This window comes from Chiloscyllium plagiosum, unplaced genomic scaffold, assembly GCF_037043375.1.
Source record: "Chiloscyllium plagiosum isolate Xiang-an unplaced genomic scaffold, Cpla_swu_hap1 HiC_scaffold_4, whole genome shotgun sequence".
NCBI lineage: Eukaryota > Metazoa > Chordata > Chondrichthyes > Orectolobiformes > Hemiscylliidae > Chiloscyllium > Chiloscyllium plagiosum.
Window position 1 is genome coordinate 140,951,775 of NW_028270142.1, and position 18,100 is coordinate 140,969,874.

The 18,100-nt window shown below is 40.3% G+C and overlaps 1 protein-coding gene across 2 annotated transcripts in view; it reads left to right on the forward strand.

Moving 5' to 3' along the window:
• Positions 1–18,100, forward strand: part of trappc8 (trafficking protein particle complex subunit 8) — a 148,333-nt gene that overhangs the window by 27,493 nt on the left and 102,740 nt on the right. The window contains exon 3 of one of the 2 annotated variants that reach the window (XM_043687639.2): positions 4,784–4,867. The exons of the other annotated variant lie outside the window; for it this stretch is intronic. Coding sequence (XP_043543574.1) covers positions 4,784–4,867 — 84 coding nt within the window. The remainder of the gene's footprint in view (positions 1–4,783; positions 4,868–18,100) is intronic. 2 annotated transcript variants of the gene reach the window in all.

Here is an 18,100-nt window from a genome sequence, read left to right on the forward strand (position 1 = left end):
TTTATTTATCTGTACAAGTTAGTACAGAATGTCATGTGACTGTTACTGAGTTACTTGAGATGGGATGAGGGATGTTGTGGTATCGAATGTTGGAAGATTTGAAGTTGTTGTTTGGTCATGAGGCAAAGCTCATGCTTTGAGATTTTGACAGCTGGGACTTGTGGAAAATCTAATGCTTCAGGTTCCTTGCCTGTTGAAGTGACTTTGAAAATGAAATGAGGAAGCGAAATACCATACATTGCATAATGCCAAAGGAGAAGTTTCCAGGCATTAATTTTTCAGTAACTTGCAGTTGTGAACGAAGAAATCCAAGGCGGTACAGATAGGTTCAGGCAATTCAGCCCATTGAGGTCTGCCTTTTTTACTTGATCTGTACCTCAACTCTGTTTACGTGGCATTTTAAGAATTCCTTGAAGTTCTTGCTGATCAAAAGTACTTCTCGTCATCTGTCATACAAATTTTCAGTTGATGCAGAATTCACAGCTATTTTAAGAGAAGTGGGAAGAGTCTACATTTTAGCAAAAAATGGAAATTGCTTGGGGACTGGCTGTGCGCCCTGGTTAGAGACAATGGATTTTGGCTAGAGGTTCTGGAAAATGGAACTGATGCACTGGATATTCTGAAATCATTCAGTGGGTACGGGGCAGGAATGCAAAAAAGGGCAGGACTTGAAGTGCGGGAGTGATACCTCAGATCATAGATTATACAATCCCTACAGTGTGGAAGCAGGCCACGCAGCCCATCGAGTAACACTGACCCTCTGAAGCGCATCATATCCAGTTTTACTCTATACCTGTAATCTTGTATTTCCCATGGCTAATTTTTCTAACCTGCACTTCCCTGGACACTATGGGCAATTTCCCATGGCTAATCCATCTAATATATACACCTTTTGGAGGAAACTCATGCAGATATGTGGTAAATGTGCAAACACCACACAGATGGTCGCTCAAAGGTGGAATCAAACTCAGGTCCCTGGTGCTGTGAACTGTCCTGCTTTGGAGTTAAGTCGAGGACAAGGGTTTTAAATTTGGCTAGCGCTTCACTGAAGGTAGGACTGGCGGTGGTGCAGTGTGGACTAGTCTTGGTTTTGGATAGTTTGGGAATAACTTAGACTTTGAGATTGGAATGGGATTGGTGCAGGCGGTAGAGATGAGCAACCTTGATTGAGCTGAGATTTATAGCTGAGCTGTGTCATTTATTTACACATTCAAGTTTGAGTTCCTTTCTCAGGGCTGACTCAATGGCCAAATCAATTGTGTTGGGTTAGTACCTTTGGGCAACTCACTCACTTGTCAGTGAGGTACAGAAAATTTGCAGATTCTTCAAGGCTGCTTGAGCAACCCTGATGCTGTTTCAAACAATTTACTAAGGGATATAGCAAGCCTTTAGCATTGATGCCACAAACTAATGGGCTACCAATGAAAGACCATGCTTAAGAGAAGTGAAGCAAAGAAGACAGTGCATTCCATTTGGGGAATGAAGTCTGCACAGGTTTCACCACCTGGCTCTGTTCCATATTTGCATCATCCAAGGAAAGGACTATTGCTTGAGAATTGGATTCTGAATGAGTAACTCCATGTTGTCACATGGGGAATTGAATACCAGTTCAGTAATTACAGGATAATTTTAAGATGTAGCTCCAACAAAAAGTTAAAACTGTTCATTGTCTGCCTTTTGCTAAGGAAATTGCTGGGACTCTTTGACCTAAATAATGTCTAATTGTCATTTGGGCACTCGATGCAAAACTTCATTAGTGGCTACAGTTTATTAAAATTCCATAATTTGGAACAAAGACAATTCTGGAAATTCTGAAATGAAAAATCAAAAGCTGGCGACACATTGTTATGAAACAGGGTAACCCCTCCTACCCCCCCCAGCTAATTTAAACCTGCGACATATGATTTAACCTGTGATGTAATCCATTAAAATTAGAGACCAAGAACTAACCCACAGGTCACTATTTAAAGTAAAAATTAACAACATTATTTTCTCAACTTTTTAAAAAAAAGTCTAAAGAATTTACAACTCCTTTATCTAACCTTTCTTTTATTTTCACTTCTATAATACTGGTTCGATAAAACCCTGATTAAGATTTACCAAAAAATTCAAATTTCAAAACCAGCCAACTGTCGAATCTTCTTTGTATCTTCCTCTGTCTTTTCTTCTTCTCCAAGGTTTTTGTTTCACAGATTGTTGATGGATAAATGTACCTTTTTAAGAGAGCTATTCCAAAAGTAGTCTGGATACGTTGGTGGCTTGGCAGTTCTCCCCCACCTGTTCAGTTTTTCCTGGTCTTGTACCCCAAAGCATCGGATCGTTTTATTGTTTTTAATAGTGTTAAAATATTAAATTCAAACTTGATTGGAATTTGGTATCTTGGGGCATAATTTTAAACTGGCCGAATTTGAATTTGCTTTTGTCTCGAAGCAATCTAGGCACTGCTGGCTGCTGATCCAAATGCTACATTGTAAATTTTTCAGTACTGTGCTTCTCTAAGTCCCTGCTAACTTTCAACTCTCAAGGGCTGAGGGGCTCATTCCTGATGAAGAGCTTATGTTCGAAACATCAATTCTCCCGCTCCTCAGATGCTGCCTGACCGGCTGTACTACTTCAGCACCATACTGTTCGACTTAGATACTTTATGGTCTAATCTGAACAATCCTTAAGAGAATTGTACGCAGAAAATATTCCAACCTTTGTTCTACGATCAGGAAAATCTCAGGAAAAAGTGTCAGTTCATGTGCTGATTTTCTTTTCTCTTGGTTCAATTTTAAAAGAAATTAGTTCAGATTTACATGTTATAAAAGATTAATGTTTGAGGATTCCCTGTTATCATTTACCAAAAAAAAACTAGAGATGGTCATTTGAAATTGCCACTTATCTATGACACTGCTTCCCATAACCTGGTTGCTGTGCAGGAGACCAGTCGTGTCTGCACCTGCACTTCACCCAGTGCTATTCTTCCTGTCCACTGGCCCCTGCCCCAAAGTCTGTCATCTTCCTTTCTTTAATAATTTAACTCTGTGCAGGTAACACGTGTAGATCTAAATTATTTGCTGCAATAAAAAAACATGTTTCCTTTGCTTTTTCCAAAATGTAAAATTTCTGGCCCCTCAGTCTTGAGCGTTCCACTGATAGAGAAAAAAAAATTGTCGGTCTGGTTTCTGTCTCGGTCAGTCGGTAGGTCTGTAATTGTAAGAGGCGTTGTTGAGGCCCTGGAATATTATGCAGTTTTGGTCATGTTTCCTGAGAAAGGATGCTCTTGCTATAGAGGGAGTGCAGCAAAGACTTAGCAGATTAGTTCTGCCATTCCAGGAATCAATATATGAGAAGAGGTTGAGTCTGTTAGGATTATATTCACTTCATTTTAGGAGAATGAAGGAAGGGGCGATCTCATACGAACCTATGAGTCTAACTGGTTAACTTCAGGAAGGAAGACCCTGAAGGTGGGGGTGTCCAGATCAGTAATTGTAGCTTGAGGATAAGAGATAAGCCTCTTTAGGACTCTAATAAGTGAGCCTATGGAAATCACTACCACAAAATCTGAGGTCAAAGTGTTGTTTTCAAGGAGGAGGTATTTATGGATCTTGTGACAGAAGTGATCAAAGGATATAAAGGAGTTTGGGGTTCAGGCATTGAGCTCCATGATCAGTCATGATTGAATTGTGGAGCAGGCTCGAGAGATTGAGTGGTCTACTCCTGCTCCTACCTATGTCATAGCCATTCCTTAACTCTAGAATGATTGTGAAACTTTTCTGCACTCTTTCTAGTCCATTCAAATGCTAAAGTGTTGTGCTCAGAACTGACTGCAGTACTCCAATTGAGGTTTAACTAATGTTTTATACAGGTTCCACGTGACCCCCTTGCTCTTGTACTCTATGCTGCTATTAATAAAACCAAATGTACAGTCTGCTTTGTTTACCAGCCTGACTCTGTCCCGCTGCTTTCAGTGACTTGTGTACATTGTGGCTTTATCCAAAGTAGATGTGGTAAAATCATAAGGACATTATCAGCTGGTACATTTATGTGAGCATGATATTCTTGACCATGACAATCAGAATGATATGCTCAAGTTAGTCCCAGTTTGCTACATTGGGACCTAACAGTGAAATCTCCTCCTTTTAGAAGCACTATAGTGACTTGTGTTGTCTCAGCCCTGGCTCACTTGTAGAGTACAATTTGTTTGCTGTGTTTCCTACATTTCAATATTGAATAAAAATACTTCACAGTTCCCTGTGGACATATAAGACTTGCATTTATATAGTGCCTTTCAGACCTGTCCTATGCAAACATTTGCAAATCCCACTGATGCTAAGTGTGAGGTTAAATTAAACTTTCATGCTGAAGACAGACTGGACAAATGCCTTTTACCACCAGATGTTGAGACATTAAACTGTAATGCTGTCAAGTATGAAACCACTGTTGTTATTCAGTCAGTACCTCTAATTTTCATGAGTGAGATTGAAAAGCATGCTTTGACTTCATTCACTTCAAATATCAGCATTTGATGAGCTATTCAAAATAGTCTTACTGACATAATTTAAGTGACACCTTTGTAATTGCCTGTGGCAAATCAGCGCCCTGTGGGATTAGTTGAGTTTGTATACTGTGATTTATCTTGTGAATCAGTATACATAAAAAAAAATGCGAGTCTTTATCCTTTTTTTTTAAAAGCTACATTGTTTTAGGACTCCTTTTTAGTATTAGACATTCTATACTTAGATGAGAAGATCTTTAACTCAGTAATAAGTCATTAATACCATGTTCTGTTTTCCATCAGATCGCTCAGTTAAAGCTAGTGTTCCATGGTACAGTAATTGGAAAGACACTTTGACGCATCTCAGTTCGTCCAAGTTCCATGCAGGTATTTCATCAGTTGGTGTGGGGTTAACAGTTCGCACTTTTCTCCACTTTCCATCTCTTAGTTTTTAAACACTTCCTCTGTAAAGCTGTCTGACTTTTCCAATTCACTTCTGTTTTTGATCTATTCCACTTTCTGTATTGATTTCAGAGGCCGTATAGGTTTGTGGTGAAAGGGGAAAGTGAGATGTTATTTTATATTTGGATTTTAAGAAGGCATTTGCTAAGTTACCATACATTAGCAATGCATTTGCTAAGCTACCAAACATTAGGCTCCTTAAGAGTCCATCGTGTTGAAGGTAGTACATTAGCAGAGATAGAGAATTGGCTTCCTAACAATATAGTTAGAATAAGATGGGACTATTTTCAGGATGGTGACCTTTGTGATTAGTGATGTGCCACAGGACTCAGTGCTGTTTATTTACAAATAATTTTACAATATCTATTAATGCTATGATTAAGGAAATTGAGTGTTCTGTAGTCAGGTTTGCAGATGACACCAAAAATATGTGGGAAGGCAACAATGGTCTGTAGAGGGATATAGACTTGTCAAGTGAGTGGGCAAAAACCTGATAGATGGATTATAATGTGGAGAAATGGTTATGCACTTGGCCAGGAAGAATAGAGCAGTTGAGTGTTATTTAAATGGAGAAAGAGACTGCAGAATGGTACTGAATGGAGGGATTTGAGAGTCTTAATCTATTAATCACCAAAGCTAGTATTCACGTTCAGTGGGTAATAGGAAAGACAAATGAAATGTTGGCCTTTCACTCAAAAGGGATGAAGTATAAAAAGACTGATTTGATAAAACTATACAAGAAACAAGTCAGACCGCAGCTGCAATACTGTGAATAGTTTGGAGAGCTAATATAAACAAAGTTCGCTCAGCTGATATCCGGTATGGAAGGACTGTCTTATGAGAAGTTAGTAGATTAAGTGTGACCTCGTTGTAATATAGATGAATGAGAGGCAACTTTGAAACATACAAGATTCCTGGTGGAATTGACAGGCTCTTTGCAGAAAAGTTGTTTTCCCTGTGGGTGGGCCTCTAGGGACAGAAGGTGTAATCTCAGAACAAGGCTTGCACGTGAGAGGAGGAGGAATTTCTTGAGGGTAGTAAATCTATAGAATTCTTTATCACAGAAGCTTGTTGCAACTAGATTATTTAAATATATTCGAGGTTGAAACACAAATTTTTAATCTGCACTGCAATCTAAGGTTGTAAGGAACAGGCAAAACAAGAGTTGAGGATTATCCGCTCAGTCGTAATCTCATTTGAATGTTGGCACAGACTCTTAGAGACAAGCTAATGAGATTTAAGTGAAATGTTTGTGGAGAAATAACAATTTGATATTTTGGCTTGTCAGTTTGCATCTGGTTCAGCTATTTATTTTTAAGGCTGGAGTAATTTTAGTTTGGACATAATTAAATCACACCTCCCTTATGTCACGAGCAGAGTAACCCTGAACCCCAGTTTAATGTTCTGGTGATACAGATTTGAATCCCACCAGTGGAGATGGTCGTGTTAATTCAATAAAATGGTAGCCTATTGGCAATCATCGACAATTGTTGTTAAAAACCTATCTGGTTCACAGTTGTCTTTTAGGGAAGGAAATCGGTCATTCTTGCCTGGTCTGACCTCCATGTGACTCCAGGCCCACAGCAATATGACTGGTTCTTAATTGCCCTCCGGGCAGTTACTTGTGTGAAACATGTTGGCCAAGCCAGTGATGCCCACATCCTATGATCAATTTTAACAAGTGTCTGAGAGAATCTAAATTTTAATGACATTGAAATCAGCAATGGGTTCTGTCAGATGCTCCATTTTAAAAAAAAATGATATTTTTCTGTTCCTTGCTTTAGTTCTTTTGCTGCAACCTTCTAATAGTTTTAAGCTGCTAAGTACACTCTACGTTGACTTGAATGTTTTGTGCTGACAATGTCCAGAGTATCTGTATAATAGCTCATTTTAAAATAAGTGTCCGGCTTGTTTATTCTAAAATGTTGAATCTTCTCTGGAGATAAGCTTTTAATGCAAAATCGAATTGTAGGAAAAAAATTGACAAGACAAACCAGTTAAAAACTTGAAACAAATGACAATGTTTGGTGCAATGCGAATTATCTTGGAGATGATTAATTTGCCACATTTATTAATGGTCACTGGATCAGTTGGTTCAAGAATGTATTATTTAGGAGCATGAGTAACCCATTTCAGACCTCTGAGACTGCTTCCCTATTGAATAAGGTTATGGCTGCTCTGTTAACACTGCATTCCAGCCTACTTCTGACAACCTTGCATCCATCTGCTTACGAAGAATCCATCTACCACTATCTTAAAAAAAATTCAAGTACTATGCTTTCACTGCCTTTTGAGGAATAGAGTTCCAAAGTCTCATGATCCTCAAAAAATTGTCCTTATTTTTTAAAAAAAAAAACCTTGATCTAGTGAAAACGGAACTGCAGATGCTAGTGATCTCCTAGCTCTAGGTCATAAGAGAAAGCATCCTCTCCCCACCCACTCTGTGAAGACTGTTCAGGGTATTTCATGTTTCAATCAAGATGCCTGTTAATCTTCTAAATTCAAACTGGTGGAAGCCTAGCGTGTCCAACCCTTCCTCATGAGGGAACCCAAACATTCCAGATATTAATCTAATAATTTTTTTCCAAACTGCATCGAATGCATTTTATTCCCTAAATAAGACCAACATTGCATGCAGTGCTCTGTTTTTTGTCTTCAATGGCCTATGTAACCTCCTTGCTTTGATAATTAAACTGGATGTGGATGCTGGAGACTTGAAATAAAAACAAACTACTGGAAAAACTGAGCAGGGCTGGCAGTATCTGTGGAGAAAGGGGAAAAACACGTCAACGGTTCAAGTCTGATATGACTCTTTTTAAGAACATTGGCTTTTTTTTTTGTAAAGGTAAAATTGCCTAGTAGCCTCATTCCTTCTTTGTAACTTATTTTTTACTCCATTTTTTCATGAGCAAATTTATCAACCGTACCTTTAGCCTCTTCATCAAAGTAATTGATATAATCGTTATAAATTTACAAAAAACGTTCAGACTCCAGCACTGATCTGTGTAACAAGCATCTTGCCAATCAGAAGTCAAGCTATTTATGCCTACTCTAGCTAGTTAACTGGGTACAGGCCATACCATTAATTTTATTGTAGCAATGAAAACCAGTTTAGCTTCTCATCTAAAAGGTTACATCTGTCAGTACAACTGTCCTCCACTCGGTACTTGAACTATCCAACTAGATGATGTGCATTGTGATGTTTGCGCTAACGTATGTTCAATGAATCAATTTTTCTGATCAGTGATATGGCTGAATAAGATGTTTCTTATGCTAAAGCTTTTGCTTTTACAAATGTAAAGCAACTAGGTTCAATGTAGCAAGTTGTTTTCCTTTGTTAAGCAAACAGCACATTGATAAATGTTCCCCGATCACAAAGTGTTATTGGGAGTAACTTACAGAAGTGCATTGACCATTGTACTGTTTTGACACTGCATTTATGTGCTAGAGAGCCACTGAAGCAGAATTTTGAAATCAATGTCTTTGTACTTCGTACTTTTGATCTCGAGCTCTGTGTGATACTATACCATAGCTTCTGAATTATCACTGTGTGGTTTCTTGGGATTTCTTTCCTGAAGGTTTGGATTTTTCTTTTGCGTGTGCGTTATGTACAGTTCTTGGTGTCAAGATGAAAAACACAAACTTGTATCAAGGCTTTTGGTCACAATCCACTGTTGGAAGTTGCTATTTCTTGCACGCTGAATAGTTGTTTGGGGTATGAGTGATAAAGAATCAGAAGTCCTTGTATTAGACATGGGAGAACACCAGCTCCTCTGATTAATCTTTAAATTCACACTGATTAGTCTTATATTAAACAGAACAGAACTTGACATTTTATTAATTGTATGATTTTTGGCTTAGAATGTTTCCATAGATTAGTCACAGTCTTAGAGCTGATAACCTAATACAGTTGGTTGAGGAATGTCACATTTTGGAGATCCAAAAGCGTAACGTCCTTATGAACTTTGGTCTTAAAGTTTATTTGGTGTGCATCTGGATCTTAACTCTGTTTTCAGTAAGTCTGGTAACATTTGGTCTTGCTGTTTTCATCTTCAGTTGCAGTGATTATTTTTGAATTCTAGCCATATGGTTCCAGCAGTACTGTCTTGTTTGCAATCTGTTCCACAGTTATTATCTAACCTGCAGTGTTCTTGTCTATCTGTCTCATTCTTCATTGTATCATTTGTGTGCAAATGCTACTAATTTTTTTTAAAAAGAAAGAAAGATAGTTTAGCTTCATTGTTTTGTTGAAAACAGTTGAAATTGGGTCATGTTGGGTAGTATGTTGTTGACTGATCTTCCAATCTGAATAAAACACTGATTTAGGCCACAGTTACAATATTGTATGCACTTCTGGAGTCCACATCTATAGGAGGAATGTGGGAGCACTGGAGAGGGTGCAGAGGAGATTTACCAAGATGTAGTTTTATATATCAACATGCTATAGTTTGCATTTTACATAAGTTGATTTTCCTGATGGTATGATACCTGGGTTTACATGCTTGTGTACAGTTTTACTTTTCATCTGTACTGTACAAGTTTGTTGAACCTAGAGTGCCTTTGAGAGTTCACTTTTTTGTACCTTTTTTTCATGAAGTTGAAAGCAACCGTAGTAAAGTAAGCTGTCAAGTTGTAACATTCAATCTCTATGCAGTGTCTGCACACTTCAGAAACTGATTAAAGGTTCAAGGAGCAGATTCATTTGCAAGTAACATGTTGATTTTTAAAAGCTACCTTTATTCTATCCTAGCCTATTAAAATGTGGTGGGAGAGGGAAATATCTGTCTATAAAGACAGCTTGAGAACTTGAACCTGGGAGCAAAAAACAAGGTTAATGCCCGTTTCATAATGCAGGGCCATTTGAAAAACACTTCTTTGCATTCAGGATTTTGCCTCTGATGGAAACCGTTCCTTTTTGAAATATTTTTATCTAGTTGCGCAATAGCTATAAAGAGGAAGCATAAGGTAAAGACATAAGTATGGTCTCCTGGCTTTTCGCGTATTAAATGGTTTTCACTTTCTGCTTGGATGATCCAGTAGTCAAACTAATTTTTTAACATAAAGTTTACTGTACTAGATTATGTAAGTTTTAACTTTGTGTTCAGTAACACCTAGAAGAGACTTTAAGATGAATAGTGTATGTACTTAGTAGTTCCTGTAGTAAACTAGCTCTCCTCTTGAGGATTATGAAAAGGATACCATAAAGGTGTTGTGCAATATTTCAGTTATGTTTACAACATGTCACAGATACACTTTAAAAATAGTGCTGGCAGCATCTGTGGAGACAGAGTTAACCTTTCAGGTTCGATATAACTCTTCAGATCTGAAGAGGTTAGAAAAATGGTGTGTTTATGTTTTAGACAGGAGGACAAAGAGCAAGTGAAACAGATTTGTTAATTCGTTAAAGAATTCTCATAAATTTGTCAGTCACAATGTCGTTCATGACGTCATGCTGATTTTGTTTGACCAGAGTGCTACAGGAGTTTGAGCTGTGCCACCTGGCCGGCCAGCATTGATAGCCCATCCATATTTGCCCTTGAGAAGCTGGTGGTGAGCTATGTTTTTGAATTGCTGCAGTCCACTTGCTGTGGTTTGACCCACAATGCCGATAGGAAGGGAAATTCCTGATGAAGGGCTTTTGCCCGAAATGTCCATTTTCCTCCTCTGATGCTGCCTGACCTGCTGTGCTTTTCCAGCACGCTCTCAACTCTGATCTCCAGCATCTGCAGTCCTCACTTTAGCTTCGGGAATTTCAGGATTTGACCCAACGACTAGGAAGAAATGGTGGTATATTTCCAAGTCAGGGTGGGGAGTGGCTTGGAGGGGAACTTCTAGGTGGTGGTGTTGCCCAAGTACCTGCTGCCCTTATCCTTCTAGATGGAAGTAGTTGTGGGTTTGGAAGATGCTGTCGAAACATCTTTGAATTTCTGCAGTGCATCTTGTAGTTACCATACACTGCTGCTACTGAGTCCCGATGGTAGAGGCAATGAATGTTTGTAGATGTGGTGTCAATCAAGCAGGTTGCTATGCCCTGGATGGTGTCAAGCTTCTTGTGTTGTTGGAGCTGCACCCATCCAGGCAAGTGGCGAGTATTCCATCACACTCCTGACCTGTGCCTTGTAAGGGTGGACAGGCATTCGGGTGTCAGGAGGGGAATTAATTGCTGTAATGTCCTGACCCTCTGACCTGCTATTGTAGCCATTGTGTTTGTGGTGAGTCCAGTTGAGTTTCTGGTTATTGGTAACCCCAAGGATGTTTACAGTGAGGGATTCCGTGACGGTAATACTGTTGAATGTCAAGGGGCGGTGGTGAGTGTGTCTCTTGTTGGTGATGGGCATTGTCTGGCACTTGTGGCACAGCTGTTACTTGCCACTTGTTGGCCCAAGCCTGTATATTGTCCAGATCTTGCATTTAATCACGGACTGCTTCAGTATCTGAGGAGTCACAAATGGTGCTGAACACTGTGCAATCATCAGCGAACATTCCCACTTCTGACCTTGAGACAGAGGGAAGGTCATTGATGAAGCAGCTGACAATTGTTGGGCCTAGGACACTACCTGAGGCACTCTTGCAGAGATGTCCTGGAGATGAGATGATTGACCCTTCACAACCACAGCCATCTTGCTTTGTGTCAGGTATGACTCTAACCAGTGGTGTGTTTGCCCCCTGACACCCATTGGTTCTAGTTTTGCCAAGGCTCCTTGATGCCATATTTGGTCAAATGTGGCCTTGGTGTCAAGGGCTGTCACACTCACCTCATTTCTGGAATGAAGTTCTTTTGTTCATGTTTGGACCAAGACTGTAATGAGGTCAGGAGCTGAGTGATCCTGGCAAAACCCAAACAGGGCGTCACTGAGCAGGTTGTTGCTGAGCAGGTGCTGCTTGATAGCACTGTTGATGACACCTTCCATCACTTTACTGATGGAGAGTAGGCTGGGTGGTAATTGGCCAGGTTGGATTTGTTCTGCTTTCTGTGTACAGGACACACCTGGGCAATTTTCCACGTGTTGTAACTACACTGGAAGAGTTTGTCTAGGGGAGTGGCAAGTTCTGGAGCACGTTTTCAGTACTATTGCTGGAATGTTATCAGGGCCCATTGAGTTTGCAGTATCTAGTGCCTCCAGCCATTTCTTGATATCTCGTGGAGTGAATTGAATTGGCTGAAGACTGATAATCTGTGATGCTGGGGACCACTGGAGAAATCTGAGATGGATCATCCACTTGGCACTTTTGATTGATGCAAATGTATCAGCCTTATCTCATGGATGCCCAGTCTTGAGCTGCTAGATCGGTTTGAAGTCTTTCCTATTTAGCATAGTGGTAGTGCCACACAACATGATGGAGGTTATTCTCAACATGAAGGCAGGACGACTTCTCCACAAGGACACTGCAGTGGTCAATTTTACCTATACTGTCATGGACAGATGCTTCTACAGCTGACAGATTGGTAAGGATGAGGTCAAGTATGTCTTATCCTCTTGGTTCTTTCACCATCTGCTGCAGACCCAGTCTAGCAGTTATGTCCTTTAGGACCCAACCAGCTCGATCAGTAATGCTGCTGTCGAGCCACTTTTGGTAGTGGACGTTGCAGTCCCCCTCCCAGAGTACATTTTGCGGCCTTGCCACCCTCGATGCTTCCTCCAAGTGTTTCTCAACATGGAGTACTGGTTCAACAGTTGAACATAGAATGCTACAGCGCAGTGCAGGCCCTTTGGCCCTTGATGGTTTCACAGGTTGGTGCAATGATCTGAAGCCCATCTAACCTACACTATTCCACTCGTATCATATCCCTATCCAATGATCATTTAAATGCCCTTAAAGTTGGCACGTCTACTACTATTGCAGGCAGTGCATTCCATGCCCCTACTACTGAGTAATGAAACTACCTCTGACATCTGTCCTATATCTATCACCCCTCAATTTAAAGCTATGTCCCCTCGTGCTAGCCATTGCCATCGGAGGAAAATGACTCTCACTGTCCAACCTATCTAACCCTCTGATTATCTTACATATCTCAATTAAGTCGCCTCTCGACCTCCTTCTCTCTCACAAAAACAGCCTCCAGTCCCTCGCCCTTTCCTAGTAAGACCTTTCCTCCATTCCAGGTGAAATCCTTGTAAATCTCCTCTGAACCCTTTCCAAAGCTTCCACATCATTCCTATAATGCAGGGACCAGAACTGTATGCAATACTCCAAATGTGGCCGCACCAGACTTTTGTACGGCTGCAGCATGACCTCATGGTTCTGAAACTCTATCCTTCTACCAATAAAAGCTAACACACTGTATGCCGCCTTAACAAACCTATCAACTTTGGTGGCAACTTTCAAGAATCTATGTACCTGGACACCGATATCTCTCTGCTCATCTACACTGCCAAGATCTTGCCTTTTAGCCCAGTACTCTGCATTCTTGTTACTCCTATCAAAGTGAATCACCTCGCACTTTGTTGTGGAAGGAAAACGGTACATGGTAACCAATAAGAGGTTTCCTTGCCTGAGTTTTAACATGAAGCCATGAGACTTCATGGGGTCTGGAGTCGATGTCAAGGACTCCCAGGGCAACTCCCTCCTGACTGTATCCCACTGTGTCGCCACCTCAGCTGGGTCTGTCCTGCTGGTGGGACAGGGTATATCTAGGGATGGTAATGGTGGCATCTGGGGTGTTATCTGTAAGGTATGATTCTGTAACAATGATTGTCAGGCTGTTGCTTGACTAGTCTGTGAGACAGCTCTCTCAATTTCGGCACTCGCCCCCAGATGTTGGTAAGAAGGACTTTGCATGGTCGACAGGACTGTTTCTGTTTTTACCGTTGTCTTTTCTGGTTCCAAGGTCGATGCCGAGTGGCCCGTCCGGTTTCATTTCTTTGTGACTTTCTAGCGATTGATACAACTGAGTGGCTTGCTCTGCCATTTCAGAGGGCAGTTGAGAGTCCACCACGTTGCTGTGGGCCTGGAGTTGCATGTAGGTCAGAGCAGGTAAGGATGGCCGGTTTCCTTCCCTGAAGGACATTAGTGAACCAGATGGGTGAAAATGTAAATATACTCTTGCCAAGTTTACAGATGACAAAAAATATGTGGAAGGGCAAATCATAGGGAAGGTACAGTCAAAAGGGGTATAGACAGTGAGAGTGGGAAAAATTAGGTTATGTGCTTTGACAGGAAGAATTGTCAAGCTCCATATTAGTTAAGTTGACCGCAGAAAGCAACAGCACAAAGGGATTTTTATGATCCTTGAATCATAAAAGGTTAGCATCCAGATTTAGTAATTGGAGGGAAAATGGACTGTTGAGCTTTTATTTGGAATTGAATGAACTACAAAATAACAAAGTCTTTTTAAATGTGAAGGATTAGTCAGGCCACACCTGGAAAATTGTGAACAATTTTGATCTTCTTCCCAAAGGAAATATGCTATTATTGAATTCAGTCCAGAGAAGATTCACTTGGTTAGTCCCAGTTATGGAGGGGCTGTCTTATGAGGAGAGGTTGGACCTGTATACCCTGGAGTTTAGAAGAATGAGAGGTGACATAATTGGAAATGGATGACTCTTGGGGCTTGACAGGGAGATATGGAGTAGTTGTTTCCTCAAAATCCAGGGCAAGAGGACATTGCCTCAGAATAAGGGCCTGTCTGTTTATGACAAGATGAGGGAGATTTCCTTCCAAGGGCCAAGAATTCTATGGATATCTTTTCTTGCAGAAGACTGCCAAGGCTTGGCCTTGAGAATGAAAATCCTGAAAAATCTCCCAATCAGAGTCTTGTAATCATTAAGCTAATGCCATCAGAGCTAGACTGTCTCTAACCTCTTTCACAAAGAATTTCAATAAAACACTGGAAGTGTAACCAGGTTGGGGATAGGCTTGGAAAGATACTGATGGACATGGTAACCAAGTAGTTAATCGAATGCTTGATTACAAAGAAAAACTTTATTTTTAGTAAAATTACTTTGATTAGAAATTGAAGAAAACTACTAAAGTAAGTTGCTAATAAGATTCTCTGTACAAATGAGAGAATTTGGTGTTCAAAAACTTTGATTTATTGTCACTTGCATTTTACATTAAATAATAGCTTAAAATTAAAGTGAACAGATAAATTGAAACAGGGTCTACCCTTGGTCTACCACCTCTGCCAAGAGACCTGAGTCAGCCCACTAGCAACACTGTGCTACAATCCCCCCTCCATCTGGCTGACGCTGCTTTCTTGAGTCCACTGTTGGCGCTGCTGTCTCTGATCGCTGCAGGAGCCTTGTCACTGCTGCCAGCCTTGAACACCAGGAAGATGACCTTGCTGCTGCTGCTGCCTCACCTTGCAGGGATGTGTCGTGTCCACCCGCCAGGAGGCAGCCGCCTCTCCGCATATCCGCCGTCACTGCCATGCTGATACTGCCAACTGACCTGCCAAGGAGCAGAAAAATGAAAGGACTAGAAACAGAGCTGAAGTTAAAAGGGAAGTAAGTGTGCAGGAGCGGGTGAGCCCCGGGCAAGGTCCTGCCACCCCATTACCATCTTGGAACCAAGGGGCAAGCTGTCCACATTGGAGCGGTGGGCTATATTTTGCAGTGGTTTTAATGGCGAAGTTATCAGTCTTCACTATTTTTCCGTTAAACTAACACAACCTTGTATTTCTGCATGTAAGAACTCCAAATTTTCTAATATACCTCTTCAGAGTTGTTATTATGCTCTTCTGGAGCAGATGCAAATTAAACATGGGTCTCCTGCAATGAATGAGAAATCTAAGTTGATGAGAGCTGTTAATCTCACTGTAAAATTTGTTAAAGTTGCACTCTTTATACCACAACTGATTTATAGTTTCATGGTCATCCTTAATGAGACTAATTTTCTATTCGCAATGTATTAAAATTTAAACTCCTCCAGCTGCTATGTTGGAATTACCCTCGGACTCTTGGTATGAGACCAGTGACATTGCTATGTTACTGTCTCACTGATGTACAAAATCCTGCAAAGTTCATAGTAATTATGAAGTATCCCCTTTGGCCAAGAAATGTTCATATTTTATTTGTTGAATGTCAAAAATAGTGGCTACAAGAGCAGGTCAGAGGATAGGAATACTGCGGTGAGTAACTCTCCTCCTGACTCCTGAACCTGTCCACCATCTATAAGGCACAAATCAGGAGTGTGATGGAATAATTCTCATTTGCCTGGATGAATGCAGCCCCAAAAACGCTCAGGAAGCTTTACCCTATCCAGGTCAAAGCAGCCTGTTTGATTGGCACTACACCCAAAAGCATCCATTCCCTCCACTGACGCTCAGTTGCAGCACTGTGTACTATCTACAAGGTGCACTGCAGAAATTCAAAGATTCTCAGACAGCACCTTCCAAACCCTCGACTATTTTCATCTAGCAGCACGGGCAGTAGATATCCCTCAGCGTTGTCAAAATCCTGGAATTCCCTCCCTCATAGACAGCAAGTGGACTGCAGCGGTTCCAGAAGGTTCCACTGCCACCTTCTCAAGGGCAACTGGGGATGGGCAATAAACACAAGTCAGTCAGCGATGCCTACATCCCACAAAATGAATAAATAAATCATAAACATTTCGATTATGATGTCTTTTGATGATTACTCTATTGGCTAAGAGTTTGGGTTCTAAAGTGGAGCTACAATGGTTTTTAGTTTTAGGTTTGTGAATTTGTTTTTAAGAATAAATGTCGAAGTCATTTTGGATGTCAGTTTAAAAAATTGTAACGTTTTCAATAAATCATTATTATTTCAGCTAAATGGATAGCATACTATCTAGGAAGAGAATCACTACAGTGTTTGTGACTTGTGTTTCCTAACCCAGAGGGAAAGGAGACTGGTAGTGAGTTCATTCAGACATAAACCGTATCTGTCAAAGAGAAGGATCCTTGATGATAGAAGGACTGTTATGACCACGCCAAGCCTTGAGGCTCTCCAGGAGAAGAATGCTGAAGTTGTTATTTAGAAATCCAGAAACAAGACTTTTTAAGTGTCTGAGTGGAAGAGCTCCTAAAAGTTTTTTGAGTTGAATTTAAAGAACATAAGTAGTACTTAAGCTGAGTTAGCTTAAGAGTTTGCAAAAGAGACATTAAAAAGCAAAAGCATTGGGGTGGTGTTCGGGGTTTGGGGGGAGGATGCAGACATATGCAGTGAAGAAGTAGGTTATAGCGATGTCGAAAGTTGAAAGCTTCATCATGGAGGGAAGATTCAGGTTTGGTAGTCTGTAATGTTGTGGCAAAAGGATTGAATCATTGTGATATTTGTAGGAAGACTGTTTCAAATAGTTTTATTGTGTCATCAACATTTACATGTTTTGTGTAATCAACATTTAAATTTTGGAAAAGTATGTTGGCATCTTGTAACTGTTCAGTGACTGATCTCCGCAGAAAACAAAAGTTTTTTGGTCTATCCAGCCAGGTCTCTCTCATCCAGTCCTATCAGCTGAGATCATAACATTACACTTAGTATAAAAATTTATATTTCTTTTGCATAATCCAATCAGCAATTTATTCCCTTGTCTGAAATCCAAAACTAGATATGATAGATCCTTGCTGTCCTTGTAACTACTTGGTTTCTTTGTGTGTACTTTGTGGTGAGTTGCTCACAACCCTGTTACTGGATGCCTGGACATCACTGACTTGGTGCCAGGTTTTTAATTTCCTGATGGACAAAGGAAAATGCAACACACATGTCTACATGTTTGTGACAACTTGCTTTTAAAGTCAGCAGCAAGCACATTTCAATGCTAATGGCAAAATCCAGACCAATGTAATTATGCTGTCAACATTCCCTTTTGACGTAATAGACTGGGAAATATTACTTCCAGAAGTTGATGGGTGTAATTCTGGAGTATTTGTACAAATCTAGTCAATCCAGGAATTTACTTGGATATGAAATTTGTTTCCTGAGGACCTTGCAAGTTTGAGAGTCTGAAGAGAATTTTTGTTTTTCTGGTGATTAGTTAGACCATGCCAAATCATGACTTCCTGTTTGAACGGCGTTCTCCAAATGAGAGTTATCCAATACAAAATAGCTAAGTACTCCATGTCAAAAACAAGTTAAAGGAGCACTGTGACTATAGCAACTGACGTGGTTCATGTACTCTGAAATATCACATTGCTTATTATTCATGCAATGTTGAGACTGAAAAATGAAGTCACTGAATGCTATTTTATGCTCTGAC